Genomic DNA, 14,422 nt, shown 5'->3' on the forward strand with positions numbered 1-14,422 from the left:
ACTTTTGCATAAAGGGAATGGTCTGAAATATATCGTATATAGGTTTTTATGATCTTGTGTCCTTAAAATATATTGTGCAATACTCTATAGCACCACTAGGTGTCTCCCTTGGCCACACAATTTCACCATGCAATTCTATTTTAAACAATTTTACAGGTTTGTTATTGCCAGAGCAAACACAATTTATACAATGCAAGCACACTAAATATTGAATGCAGACAGTTTTAAAATGTTTATTAATTTGTACAACTGCACAGATCTACACATTCAGACTTCTAAAAGAGAAAAGTGCAGAAAAGCACCAACAAATCCACACATTTAGGCATTGATTCAATTACAAGGTATCTCAAAGTTCTAATATTTAAATAGGGTAATCAGTCCATGCAAGTTATGTTTTATAATAATAATCATAATCATAATATTATTTAAAAGATCATTTACATTTTGGGGTTTATTTGTACCATAATTCTGTAGAAATCAGCTGGACTCCATTTCAGTCGCTTGGAAAACCAACAAACCCTCATTCTCGCTGAACACATGGAGCATTAGCGCTATTATAAAAGGAAATGTTAAGCGGTTAGAACACATTTTAAATACCCACCCTACATACACGCTCTTCGTTTTCTCTGCCTTTAAAGGCGATCTCATGCAACGTTAGCATTTCAAATATACATCTGTGCACTTTCCGAGGTGGATCTTCAGATATAAGATACGTTTGGGTGTCAAAAGACCCTCCGTCCACCGTGGCACACGTTAAAGGGGCTTTAATACAGGTTACACAAGCAACACCTCAATCAGGTGCTGCGCATTATATATAATAACACTTGGTTTCGTATAAATTAGCAAAGGCTAGACTAAAATTACAGTGATATAAAGAAAAACAGTTGACATTGTGCTTTTTTTTTGTTTGTTTTGAATAGGAAAAAGCCTGTGAAATAACAGTGTAGAGGACACGCCATAGTCACAGTACTTGGCACTCAGAAACCACCTCTCTATACACACACACTCACACACACACAGCAGATAAACACACATGCAGGCTCTCCGTTTGGCATTTCAGTCAAAGGCCTTGCTGTTTAAATCAGGACAGGCAAAACAACTCAGAAACTACTGTGAAACATGCCAGCGTTAGTAAGGCCATTCAGAAAGTGTGAAGAAATCATTATCATTAGCAGAGAGGTGATTTGAGGAAGGTGAATCTGCCAGTTTGCTTGTGGGAAGATGCGTTCGTTGAATAAAAAGGTCATTTAAATCTATGTCAGACTGAATTTAAAGGTGATGCATGTCATTTCTTTTATATTAAAAAAATAGTTCACCCTTAGGCCATACAAGATGGAGATGAGTTTGTTTCTTCATCAGATTTGGAGAAATTTGTCATTCCATCACTGTCTCACCAATGAATCCTCTGCAGTGAATGGGTGCCGTCAGAATAAGAGTCCAAACAGCTCATAAAAACATTAATTCACAAGTAATCCACACCACTCCAGTCCATCAGTTATCATCTTGAGAGACGAAAGCTGCATGTTTGTAAGAAACAAATCCATCATTAAAATGTTTTTAACTCTTCCTCCAGTGAAAAAGTGGCCTGGTGTGAATCAGGAGAGAAATCTGCACCGTATTTTGACGTAAGAGACAACAGGAGATTTTTTTTTTTTTTTTTTTTCACTGGAGGAAGTGTCATCATGGATTAAGGACTCATATTTTAATTAAAATGCCTTAATGCAGGCTTTCCTTTTTAGGAGCACAGTCAAAATTTTAAAAGCACTTTGTAATATATAATCAAAAAATTTGTCTTCCCTATACGAGGTGATATTTGACTCCTTAAAGTGAATTGTTTTTACCTTTGTAATGGCATTTTTCTAACTTTATTAAAAGTGTGTCATCTTTCATGTCAATTTAAAAAATGTATATATATTTTATAAGCTTTTTACAATTTATAATTAAAACAACAGAATAAGAACAAGAAGTATAGAGTAAGAAAGTTACCAATGAAATGAAACCGGTATTAACAAAGTTAATTTGTACTACAGAGGCAGCTCAGAAGTCTATTTTCATGTTTAATGAGGCTCAGAGGTGGTATGAGTGCAATCAAATTCATTAATTTATATTGAGATTAATGTTTTAAATATAAAATTTTGAATATAGAAATCATTAAATAACTGAAAAAATACTTTAAAAATTAAATTAAACCTGCCAGTAGGTGGCGGCAAGTCGCTGATTTAATTACTGAATCATTAATTCATTTAATTCGTTCGAACGGCTGATTCATTCAGGAATAAAGCAAGTGACTCTCTTTATGAATCGGAAATTGAATTGACTCACTAGATTCGTTCATTCATAAACGAAACAGCGCTGTGTTTGAATGGAGATGCGGAGCGGCTCAAGTTGTGACTTCTCAAACTATTTTTGATGACGAAATAGAGCAAAATCAGGCAAAAGTGTTATGGTCAGACAATGTAAGTCACTTAATATGAACTTCCTGTTTATTTAACTGTTGTGTTAAATCAATATCTCATTTACAAACTCCTTTAAAAATCATTAAAAGCTGTCACTTATCTAAGTTCATGGTGATCTCACAAAGTCCTATTATAATCAACGAAGCTCTCTACAATGCACAATGAATCTCCTGTTCACACTCTCTCTACACTTTGTTTATGAAAGGATTTGAGAGATATCGCTGTGATACATTACTCAATGTTGCAAACACACACAGAAATCTTTGAAGCACCCCTCAACAAACACAAATATGCTGACGGGGTCAGCCGCACTGCTGCTCCTAAATATTTTTTCATAGTCGCACACAGTAGTTTTCGGTCGCAAATGTGATTTGTGAATGTGAACACGCAGCTTTTGTCTTCTCAAGATGTTAACTGATGGACTGGAGTGGTGTGGATTAGTTGTGGATTATTGAGATGTTTTTATCAGATGTTTGGACTCTCATTCTGACGGCATCCATTCACTGCATTGGATCCATTGGTGAGCAAGTGATGGAATGCTACATTTCTCCCAATCTGATGAACAAACAAACTCATCTACATCTTGTATAGCCCAAGGGTGAGTAAATTATAGGAATATGTTCATTTTTGCATTAACTATTTCTTTAAAATACACATTTAACAAGTAAAGTCACTTATAAGTAAGCCATTTGTGGGTTGATTTCACTTAGAAACGTGTTAGAATTGTTTGCAATTGTGAAATGACACATTTCAGCTTTGAATATCGTCTGTACGAAGGTGAAATATCCAAATAACTTTGTGATAAAGAGGAAAATAATGTGATCTCACAGTTATCGGCACAAGCTCCTGTCCCGCTTGAATTTCTATGCCAGATGGGGCGGAAAACACATCTGTACGGTCGAGACCTCATACAGACGCACAACGCAACACCTCAAGGGCAAACGCATCCCAGAAACCAGCATGAGGATTATTGTTGAATGTCTGAGTTCAAACTGCACCAATTCAGATTTAATATCTCAGGTCTGAAAGGCTGAAAACTGTATTCATAAATGTTGAGGAGGACTTTTCAGAGAGGTATCTGGTTCTGTTTATCACAATGCAATTTGGAAACTGGATAAGATTTGATTGCACATAAGCTGATTGAAATATCTCGAATATCATCATACAGGAAAATGGGGGGAGATGGGAAATGATCCAAATGGAAATGCATCACAGATGCAATGCAAGTCAAACGTTTGGACACATCTGCTCGTCCTTTATTATGATTATTATTTCTTATGATCATCAAGAAGGCATTTATTCAATCAAAAATACAGTAAAATATTCTGAAATATTATTAGATTTTTAAAAAGCTGTTTTCTATTTGAATATATTTTAAAATGACATTTATTCCAGTAATGCAATGCTTAATTTTCAGCAGTCATTAATTAAAATGAAATTGACATTTATATCTAAATACAAATCAAAGTCAAAAATTTGGATTCATCTATGATTCTTTTTCTTACGACTATTATTCAAAAACAGAAAAGTCATGAAACCTATGAAATAAAACAACTGGGAGTTTGTAAAGATCAAAACATGCGACACAAATGAAATCTCGCTTATATTTGAGCTTCTTTCTTGCTTTGGATATTCATTAATCAAATTCCAGTTTTGTAAATAAATTCATATAAAATTGCAATTCGTCAACAAAACTAATTTGAATCATTCGAAATGATGAGAATGACTTTTTATTAAATCTACAGATGGATAAATATATGCAGTACTGGGAAAAATTTATTGTGATTATGATTTGACATATATGTGACCCTGGACCACAAAACCAGTCTTAAGTCGCTGGGGTATATTTGTAGCAATAGCCAAAAATACATTGTATGGGTCAAAATTAATGATTTTTCTTTTATGCCAAAAATCATTAGGATATTAAGTAAAGATCATGTTCCATGAAGATATTTTGTAAAATTCCTACTGCAAATATATCAAATCTTAATTTTTTGATTAGTAATATGCATTGTTAAGAACTTCATTTGGACAACTTTAAAGGTGATTTTCTCAGTATTTTGATTTTTTGCACCTTCAAATTTCAGATATTCAAATAGTTGTATCTCGGCCAAATATTGTCCTATCATAACAAACCATACATCAATGGAAAGCTTATTTATTCAGCTTTCAGATTATGTAAATCTCAATTTTGAAAAATTGACACTTATGACTGGTTTTGTGGTCCAGGGTCACATATTTCCATCAATATATTTTATGTATGGATGCATAGGTGACCAAATGATTATATTGAGTTTTGTTGTTTTTGTCCTTAGTTTATTGTAAAAAAAACAATAATAATAATTAAATCATTAATGCATAAGAATTTTTTGAAGATTCGCTCAAGTGTGTCCAAACATTTGACCAGTAATGCATATCAAATATATCGCAAGTTTATAAAAATGTCTAATTACATTACAAAAATGGCCACCCAGCGTTTCACATCTTCTGTGGCACGAGAAATGAGTCTAAACGAAACGAAAACACAAAAATCTCTCATCCCATAAGCAGTGAGAAAGGCTGTTCTCTAATTACGAAGCAATAACAAACCTATTTAACGAGACATGAGACGCTCTGACTGGGTTGCCAGTTAATTGACTCCCCCCCAGAAACCCCCACAGGTGTCCAGGAGGGATCGGACCGTCAACAGATGCGGCGGCTGCCACTCAAACACAGCTCAACGGCAGCAGCCAGGGACGTGGAAACCTCACGGCAGAACCTGCAGCTCGGCCCGGCCTCAGAGGATGGTGCAGAAGAACTTCTTCTCCCGGAACGGGTTTTCCGACGCCGGGACGGGCACGATGAGCGGGTCCTCTCGTATATGTGCGTCGCAGTACGCCATCAGGTCCGCCGCGGCTTTGGACACCTGAGGACAGAGTTAGGGGATTAGATTAGAATTAGATTATACCTGACCATCTCTGTTTTAATAACTGATCAGCATCAGTATCTGCTCTCGTCTCCTTCTCGTCTGCGGCTCCGTCGGCAGACACTGAGAAAACAGCACTGGGTCATGTTTTTACAGCATTAGCTGACTGCTGTACAGAAATATTTAGTCTATGCAAAGACAAAAAAAGAAGTTTGAAAGAGGCCGATTTTAGTCGGCAAATGTCACGCTCAATAAACATGCCAAAACATGACATTTATCACAGTGCATTATGTTCACTGCTATTTCTAGGTCCCTTGTAGAATTTTGGCCTAAAACAGTCGGAGTGAAGCACACATACAGCCTCTTTCTGATTTCAATAAGTCTGATAAAAATACAAACAAATTTCTTCATTCATTTGTTCATTATTCAAATTATTCAGTACTGCTTTGCCTTAAAAATAAGCATTTAAAAAATAATCAATTAAAAAAAAAACATTATATGCACTATAGACAGATTATAAACTCTATATAAACTAATACAATCAAATACAACAGTAATTTCTCTGATAAATTGTTTATTCACTTCAACGGTATGAGATGACCGGATGCTTCAACTGATTTCTCAGTGAACTGTCTCCAGCTGAACTGCAGTAGTCAAAATATTCAAAATATAGTAAATTAAATTATTGTACTACACAATGTTTTTATCTAACATGTATTCTGAGCTGCAGTGTTCTCACTAGTTAGCAGTAAACCGGTTACTTCACCTGAATATGTTCCTAGATTTGTGTTGGATGTTATCTTTGGAGTGGAAATATGGATATTTTATTTGTAAACATCATACTTTTTAGTTAAATGTCCTGAAATTAGTAAGCTAAACCAGTAATAGTAGTGACTGCGTGGTATAAACGTGGCTGAAGATGCGAAAAGCGGAATAACAGACAAACTGATTCAATTGAGTGAGTCATTTCCAATGGAACCTCTCCGATTGATTCAAACTCGTGACCTTGATCATTCAGTTCAAACGATTCACTTGCAAAAACCGGATCAAAAGAGCTATTCATTTTCAAATTTCGACATCGCTTGCAATGATTTTAAAAAGCATATAGTGATGGGTGAAACCGAGCTTTTCTAAACTCTAAATCAGTTAAAACTATTGCGTCGCAAAATGATTCACTTTTTCGAAGCGCTCCCATCGGATCGCATCGCGAATCATATGATTCAGATCGGAACTTCAAATCGCGAATCATTCGGAACGGGATCGCGAATCATTTGATTTAGATCGGGACTTCGTATCGTGAATCATTTGATTTCGATCGGGACTTCGTATCGCGAATCATTCGGAGCGGCTTTGCGAATCATTTGATTTAGATCGGGACTTCAGATAGCGAATCATTTGATTTAGATCGGGACTTCGTATCACAAATTATTTGGAGCGGCTTCGCGAATCATTTGATTTAGATCGGAACTTTGTATCGCGAATCATTTGGAGCAAATTTGCTAATCATTTGATTTAAATAGGAACTTCAAAGCGGGTGCGTGAATCTTTTGATTCAGATCGGAGATTCGGAGTGGGTTCGCAATTGAATCACTTCGCGAATCAAATGATTCACGAACCGCGCTCCGAAGTCCCGATCTGAAATGGTGGCTCATGAATCATTGTTCAATTTGGAACTTTGGAGTGCGGATCGCGAATCATTTGAAGCAGGATTGCGAATCATTTGATTTAGATCGCGAATCATTTGGAGCGGCTTCGCGAATCATTTGTTTTAGATCAGGACTTCGTATCGCGAATCATTTGGAGCAATTATGCTAATCATTTGATTTAAATAGGAACTTCAAAGCGGGTGCGTGAACCTTTTGATTCAGATCGGCGATTCGGAGCGGGTTCGTGAATCACTTCGCGAATCAAATGATTCACGAACAGCGCTCCGAAGTCCCGACCTGAAATGGTGGCTCACGAGTCATTATTCAGTTTGGAACTTTTGAGCGCGGATCGCGAATCATATGATTTAGACCGCAAATTCTAAAGGAGTTAGCAAATCATTTGAATCAGATCGGGCCTTCGGAGTGCGATTCCTGAATCATTTCATTCGCAAAGTGAATCAAACTATAGTAACTATGGTTTTATTTCGCCTGCTTTAGGTTCAGAAGTTGAGATAGTTTCCATGTACTTGTCTAGATCAACTCTGAGTAAACAATAGAGATTTTTGTATGTGTATGTGAAATTTAGCAGGAAACACAAATTAAGTTATATTTTCCTCCTATATTTCTCTTTTGAGTAGTCAAACAATCCAAAGAAAGCATCTTTAAAACAGAAAGAAAAGTCACTTACAATATGAGAAAATCTGACCAAAATTTTTGTGTGGGTACAAAACAAGTGAATGACATATTCATCAGAAGAGTGACAAAAATGGCTACCCACTTCAGTGTCTGACTTATAATTATGCCTAAGGTTTTTGTGAAATTGACATGTCCCTACCAACATCCAGTGACCACTAAATTGTCTCTAGCAATAATTTGATCAAACAATTACATGTCTGTTGACTGTGGTCATGTTCCCACCAATGTCAAAAACAAACCTACGCCCTTAGTTCAACTGAAACTTCGTAAAATTGGATATGAAACTAGAACTACAACCACGGCACCTTTTGTTCATAATGAATAATTCAGTGATACAGTCAACAGTATATGTTTTATGAATAGCTCATATTGTGTTATTTGTCAGAGGAGCATGAGCGCGTGTGGTCCAGTAAAGAGTTTGATTCATTTGAGAGCGGATGATGAGAGAGACGCAGCTGTCGGATGGGAATCATGAGCTTCAGCCGTGTGTGTGACGCTCACAGCCAGATGGTACAAAAAACACAAACACAAACATCACGCGGAACAAACTACATTTCCCATCTCGCTTCTCACACTTATATAAAAGAACCGAAATATACCATAGTATTTGTTAGTGTTTAGTGTTTTTGGACATGCACCATGGTAATTCCCTGAAATACACCGGAGTACTAGATAGATTTTTTTTAAATTAATTTTATTAATACATTTTTAAAAAATAATTTACTAATAAATTATTTAAAAAATTAATTAAAATAAAGGAATTATTTTTAAAATTCAAAATAAAACGCCAAATGAAAAACAATATTTTATTTTGTATTATCTGTTTTTTTTAAAGCAAATATTTTAACTCAAAGGGTTTTTGGCTGACAAAAAAACTTGCCTGTATATATATATATATATATATATTTATAAGTCTTATCTGCTCATCAAGGTTGCATTTGTTTGATCAAAAATACACAGAAACAGTAATACTGCAAAATATTGTTACAATTTAAAATAACTTTATTTAAATATATTTTAAAATATATTTTAAAAAAATACTGCTGATATAAATCTCAACTATTATAAATTATTATTTGTACTTGATTATTAATAATGGTTTTATTATTATTAATGCTGAAAACGTTTTACTCCTTAATATTTTTTTTTTTTTTAAAGACATTTTTTACAGAATTTTTTGATAAATAGAAAGTTCAAAACAACTGTTTCAAAACATAAATCTTTTTTAACAAATGTCTTTAGTCACTTTTGATCAATTTAATGCACTCTAATTAAACAAAAGTAGTTTTTTTTTTCTTAAAACTTCTTAATGGCAGTATATCACAGTTTCCACATAAACAACTGGTTTCAACATTGATAATAATCAGAAATGTTTCTTGAGCAGCAAATCAGCATATTAGAATGATTTCTGAAAGATCATGTGGCACTTAAGACTGGGGTAACGATGCTGAAAATTCAGATTTGATCACAGAAATAAATTCCATTTTTCAGTATATTCACACAGAAAACAGATATTTAAGATTGTAATAATATTTCACAATTTTTACTGTATTTTTATACCTTGACGAGCAGAAGAGACTTCAAAAACACTACAAAATATTTATTTGTTACTGTACATTTCATGGTAAAGCGTGTAAATGTACAGCGGTAAAAGTGGCACGTCGGGCGTTAATGGACTATTACAGTATTCACAGAGGAGGATCCATGAGCATCGGTCCGGCCGCTGTGGGTTTAGTGTCGAGTCTGTAATTACAGCACACGAGCCGCTGATGAACGAGCCTCACTAATTAGCACATATCACATTCCACTGTGTGATTGAGGAATTAATGAACGCCACGAACCTCCAATCAAACCGGCCACTCGCTCTCGTCCTTCTGATGGGCTCGTTCGCATAGAAACATCTTAATTTGATTTCGAAAACTGGGTGTTTCTCTTGAACTTACTTTCTTTGTCTGTTTGGGAGTTCAGCATCACTGATACTTCATACAAACTGCTGTGGGTCACGGTCAAAGTTCACTTGCCACAATCCTATGTAATCCTATGCGTTTTGCTTCACAATAAAACAAGCTTTGTGTCGTTGAGTGAGACATAAACAAGCTTCAGGACGGGACGCTGCGAGACACGAGCACATGAGATGCCTCACAGCAGTCAGATGATGAGGTTTCTGCTGATTACAGTGGGAATCTGTATGTTAATTTACGACATGAGAAAGTGGACAGAAAGAATAAGACCATTCATACAATCATGACACTTATTTACAACTTACAATCACATGAAGCAAAATGAACTTTGTTTACTTTCTTAATTTGCTTGGCCTTATCATGAATTATTCATAAATGCAAGTTATTTTAAAATAAATGAATAAGTAAATAAGTGTGTCTGTATCAGTATTATAGCTACTTCTCACTGTTATAGATTTCAGAACTCTGAATCAGTTCTACTATTGCATCACAAAATAATTCGCTGTTTCAAAGTGTTCCCATCAGATTGCATTGCAAATCATTTGATTCAGATCAGAAATTCAGGGTGTGTATTATGAATCATTTGATTTAGATCAGAACTTCTGAGCAGGTTTGCGAATCTTTGATTTAGATTGGAAATTATGGTTATGAATAATTCTAAAGAATGAATAAATAAATATGTTAAAAAATTAAAATTAAATTAAAAACAAAAAACAAAAACACATCACAACCTGTATTTTAGATATAATCAATTTTTAAAATTATATATATATATATATATATATATATATATATATATATATATATATACACACAGGCATATATATATATATATATATATATTAATATGGCTAATTAATTTTTATTTTTTAAATTTTTTAAAATTATTTTTTATTTAATTTTTTTTAGGTTTCATTTTTATTAGTATTTTTAAGTGTCTATATAAAGTACTTTTTTGTTTTGCTTACTTTAGTACATCAAGTTAAACTACATTAAAATAAATGTTCAAATAAAGTAAAACAACTTATATTTTAATTTAACAAAATATTAATTTATTTTAGTTCATTAAAATAACAAATGCTTTTTTAAAAATGTAAAACTATAAAAAAATCCTAAATTGTGTGTATACAAGATAAATCATATATAAATATGAGTAAATATTTCATAAAAATATACATAAGTGTGTGTGTATTTCTATACATATAAATTATTATCACAATTTTTTTATTTTTGATTTGATAACACACACACACACACACACACACACACGCATGTAAGAAAGACTATGAAATGATATGTTAAATACTTTAGGAGTAAATACAGATTGTAAATGTCATTTCTAGTTGATTTTAATATAAAACAACAAAGTCTCCAGATGGAATTTACAATGATTAAAAATGTTTTTTTTTTTTTGTGTGTTGATTCCTACACAGACTTTTAGATTTCCCACTGGGAATCAATAAAGAATCAGTCTACCTATAGATTGCTTCCCAAAATATTTCCCAGTGGTTAAACGCAGAGGTCATATCTGATGTCAGTCAGAAAATATCTGCCATCTGCAGGAGGAGGTGGAAGCCGACAGATGAGAAACCTCTGCAGAATAGTCCAATCCATCTCTCTTCCCAGCTAAAGGCCACAGCTGAGCCCGCACTCCTCTAAACACTCGCTCCGTCTCTCCATCCCTCGGGTTTACAGGCTAAACGCTCAGCCAGACCGCACGCAACTACAGCTAATAGCTGCATTAAGCTTCCTTAAAGTGCCTACTTTGTCTTCTGGCCACATTAGAGCAGAAAACGAAACAAAATCTCCAGATGCTGCTGTTATCACATGACATACAGGATGTCATATGAAGTATGAGAACTGGACCATAAATTTGATTGTTTTAGAGGTTAATGAAGAGACACTAGATGGGTTAAAATATTTGACCTTTTTGTCTGACATGTCAACCACAACCACTTAACCAATCACGTGAGTTTGGGGTTAGGATAAAGTGGGCACATGACAGTCAAAAATGACAGGCAACATGAAACATGAAGTGTTTTTACTTCCCTAATCAGATGCATTTTTAAGTGAATAAGACCAGTGAAGTTGATTTAGACATTTTTATGAGTTTGATGAGTTTAAAACACACAGACCTTTATCCTGTCCATGCAGGCCTCCATCTTCAGCTGCTCCACGGCTTTCCGGGCCTGAGAGATGCTGGCGGTGCTGTTATTGGCCATTCCGTCCTTCATGATTGAGTCCTGCACACCAAACACACACCAGATGAGATACCGAGAGTCTGTGAGCTCAGGAAATCAACATGCGCCTACTTCTGTATTATTACAGCACATGTGACTCACGCAGGTGAAACTTCAACTCCAGACGTTCACAACTAAATTAGATCTTATGCTTACAAAAAACACCCTATGAGTACCAATATGGTACCTTGGAATACCAAGTAAATACCATTGCATGTGAAGACTGTAAATGTTCAGTACCAAGGACTACAATTCTAAATAAATTAATTTTGGGAGGAAAAAAATAGACAAATAACCAAAAAGAATAAGAGTTTGTATGTTAGTCATACAAACCCATAGATGCTCAAGAGGTTAAAATATACTAATGTAAAAGTAAATTAAAAAGATCTGAGCACTTTACTGTAACTGAGTCTCCATGTGACAGTATTTATGTAAAGCCATGAAGAAATTTTTGTTCAGAATTTGATAACTGACGCATTAAATTGATCAAAAGTGACGGTAATGACATTTTTATTTCAATAAAATGCTGTTCTTTTGAACTTTCTATTCATCTGTGAATCCTGAAAAATAGCATGTATCAGTTTCCACAAAAATATTGGGGAGCACAATTGTTTTTAACATTGATAATAATCAGAAATGTTTCTTGAGCAGCAAATCAGCATATTAGAATGATTTCTGAAGGATCATGTGATGAAAATTCAGGTTTGATCACAGATATAAATTGTATTTTACAATATATTAACATAGAAAGGGTTATTTCAAATGATAAAAATATTTAATATTTTTTACTGTATTTTGTAGCTTCTGTAGATTTTTGACACTCTGAATCAATTGTACTATTTCGTCGCAAAATGATTCACTGTTTTGAAGTGTTCCCATTAGACTGGATCGTGAATTACTTGATTCAGATCGGAAATTATGGTCTTATTATGGTCTTATTTCCACAAAAATATTGTGAAGCACAACTGTTTTCAACACTGCTAATAATCAGAAATTTTCTTGAGCAGCAAATCAACATATTAGAATAATTCCTGAAAGATCATGTGACACTAAAGACTGGAGTAATGATGCTAAAAATTCAGCTTTGGTCACAGAAATAAATTACATTTTACAATATATTACAATGAAAGTCAGTTATTTTAAATTATAAAAATATTTAATAATTTCTACTGTATTTTTGATCAAATAAATGCAGGCTTGGTAAGCACTTTCCAAAACATTAAACATTCTCACTGACGTATGTACAATTATGCATACATTCATTATAAAAAAAATATCTGAGTTTTTATGATTTTATTATTTTTTGTATATTTTTCAGAACTATAAATCCTGTATGTTGTGTTTTGCACCAAACAATCAAATTTCTCAAGTCTGTGCCAGTGTTGTGATGTAACAGCTCCAATAATACCTCTCAAAACAGGTCAGAGGAGCAGCTAAGAGGTTAATTTCGAATCATTTTTACACAGAAATCACTACACAGCATTAAAGTAAATCTCAGCAGAGCATAAGGGTTAAAAAGGCGTTTATGAAGCTCAAAGCATCATGTTCATGTACGTACAGTCATAATGCCACACCAGAAAGGCCAAAAGCACCGGAGCGTTTGGGTGAATACCATGCTTCCTAATTCAGCATTATAAAAATAAACCCACATTTACCCAAAAAGCTGTTTTCGCTTTCCTATTTAATGCTCATCATTTGTAGGCGACATGTGCTCGAAATCTAGAATCAGCAAAAACACACGAGGGTCGTGATTATTATCCTTCCATCCGTTCATTCAAGGCCATTTCGTGAATTATCACTGAACGCTTCACACATCTGGATCTTTAGGAGCCTCGCAGGCGATCGTTTCGATTTTAAAGGCGGAATTCCAGGCGATGGAATCAAACGCCCATGAGACTCCATCTTCCGCGCTCACGCGTTTCCAGCATCATCCCCCCCAAAAAACCTGCGGGATCCATCCATCACCCCGCATCCCTTCAGACTGGATCTACAGCACGGGCGCGTTTAAAATCGAGCGTGACATAATAAGCGAATCCGTTACACATAAAAGCCGCGTTCGCGTTTGGAACGCTGGAATTGTAACAATGTTGCAAAAACGTTCCATCGAATGTAACAGAACAGGGAGCGCAATTCAAGCTAATTAGCACAAATACCTTGCGTGTTAACACCCACCTGAAGTGTGTCACTGCTCAGACTTCAGTATGTGGCTCGACTCCACCCGAACGCGACGAGGAAAAACCCGCAGCACCTCAAACACGCTCGCCGTCCGTCCGCTCGCGTTCATTCGCCGAACGCCGTTAAACGTCGAGTATTTCCCAGCTTTCTGCTCTGGCGCTGGATTCGGTGTCGGTGCATGAGATGTGAGGGGAACCTCGATGTGACGCACGAACGATGCAGGTGTCGCTGCGCCTTTAAGAACGCCCGACGGACGCGGCCGGACGCGGAGGGTGCGCGTTAATAGCAGAAGATGCGCGGCGTCGGTGGAGGATCGTTAGGGCTCGTTTTTGCAGGGCGCACC

General features: G+C 35.2%; 1 protein-coding gene across 1 annotated transcript; it reads right to left on the bottom strand.

Annotated features, from left to right (window-relative positions):
• Positions 1 to 219: 219 nt before the first annotated feature.
• LOC127175510 (guanine nucleotide-binding protein G(I)/G(S)/G(O) subunit gamma-4) lies at positions 220 to 14,422 on the bottom strand. The gene is made up of 3 exons (XM_051126623.1): positions 14,077 to 14,422; positions 11,800 to 11,907; positions 220 to 5,361 (listed from the first exon to the last, which is right to left on the bottom strand). The coding sequence occupies exons 2-3, from the start codon at positions 11,896 to 11,898 to the stop codon at positions 5,233 to 5,235; spliced, it is 228 nt and encodes a 75-aa protein (XP_050982580.1). The 5' UTR covers positions 11,899 to 11,907; positions 14,077 to 14,422; the 3' UTR covers positions 220 to 5,232.

Source organism: Labeo rohita, chromosome 13 (assembly GCF_022985175.1).
Source record: "Labeo rohita strain BAU-BD-2019 chromosome 13, IGBB_LRoh.1.0, whole genome shotgun sequence".
Classification (NCBI taxonomy): Eukaryota; Metazoa; Chordata; class Actinopteri; order Cypriniformes; family Cyprinidae; genus Labeo; species Labeo rohita.

Excerpts from the sequence above, each read along its gene's own strand:
- LOC127175510 (XM_051126623.1), bottom strand. The coding sequence starts at position 11,898 with ATGAAGGACGGAATGGCCAATAACAGCACCGCCAGCATCTCTCAGGCC. Across the intron at positions 5,362-11,799 it reads CCTGCATGGACAGGATAAAG|GTGTCCAAAGCCGCGGCGGA; the intron begins GTCTGTGTGTTT and ends CTCTGTCCTCAG.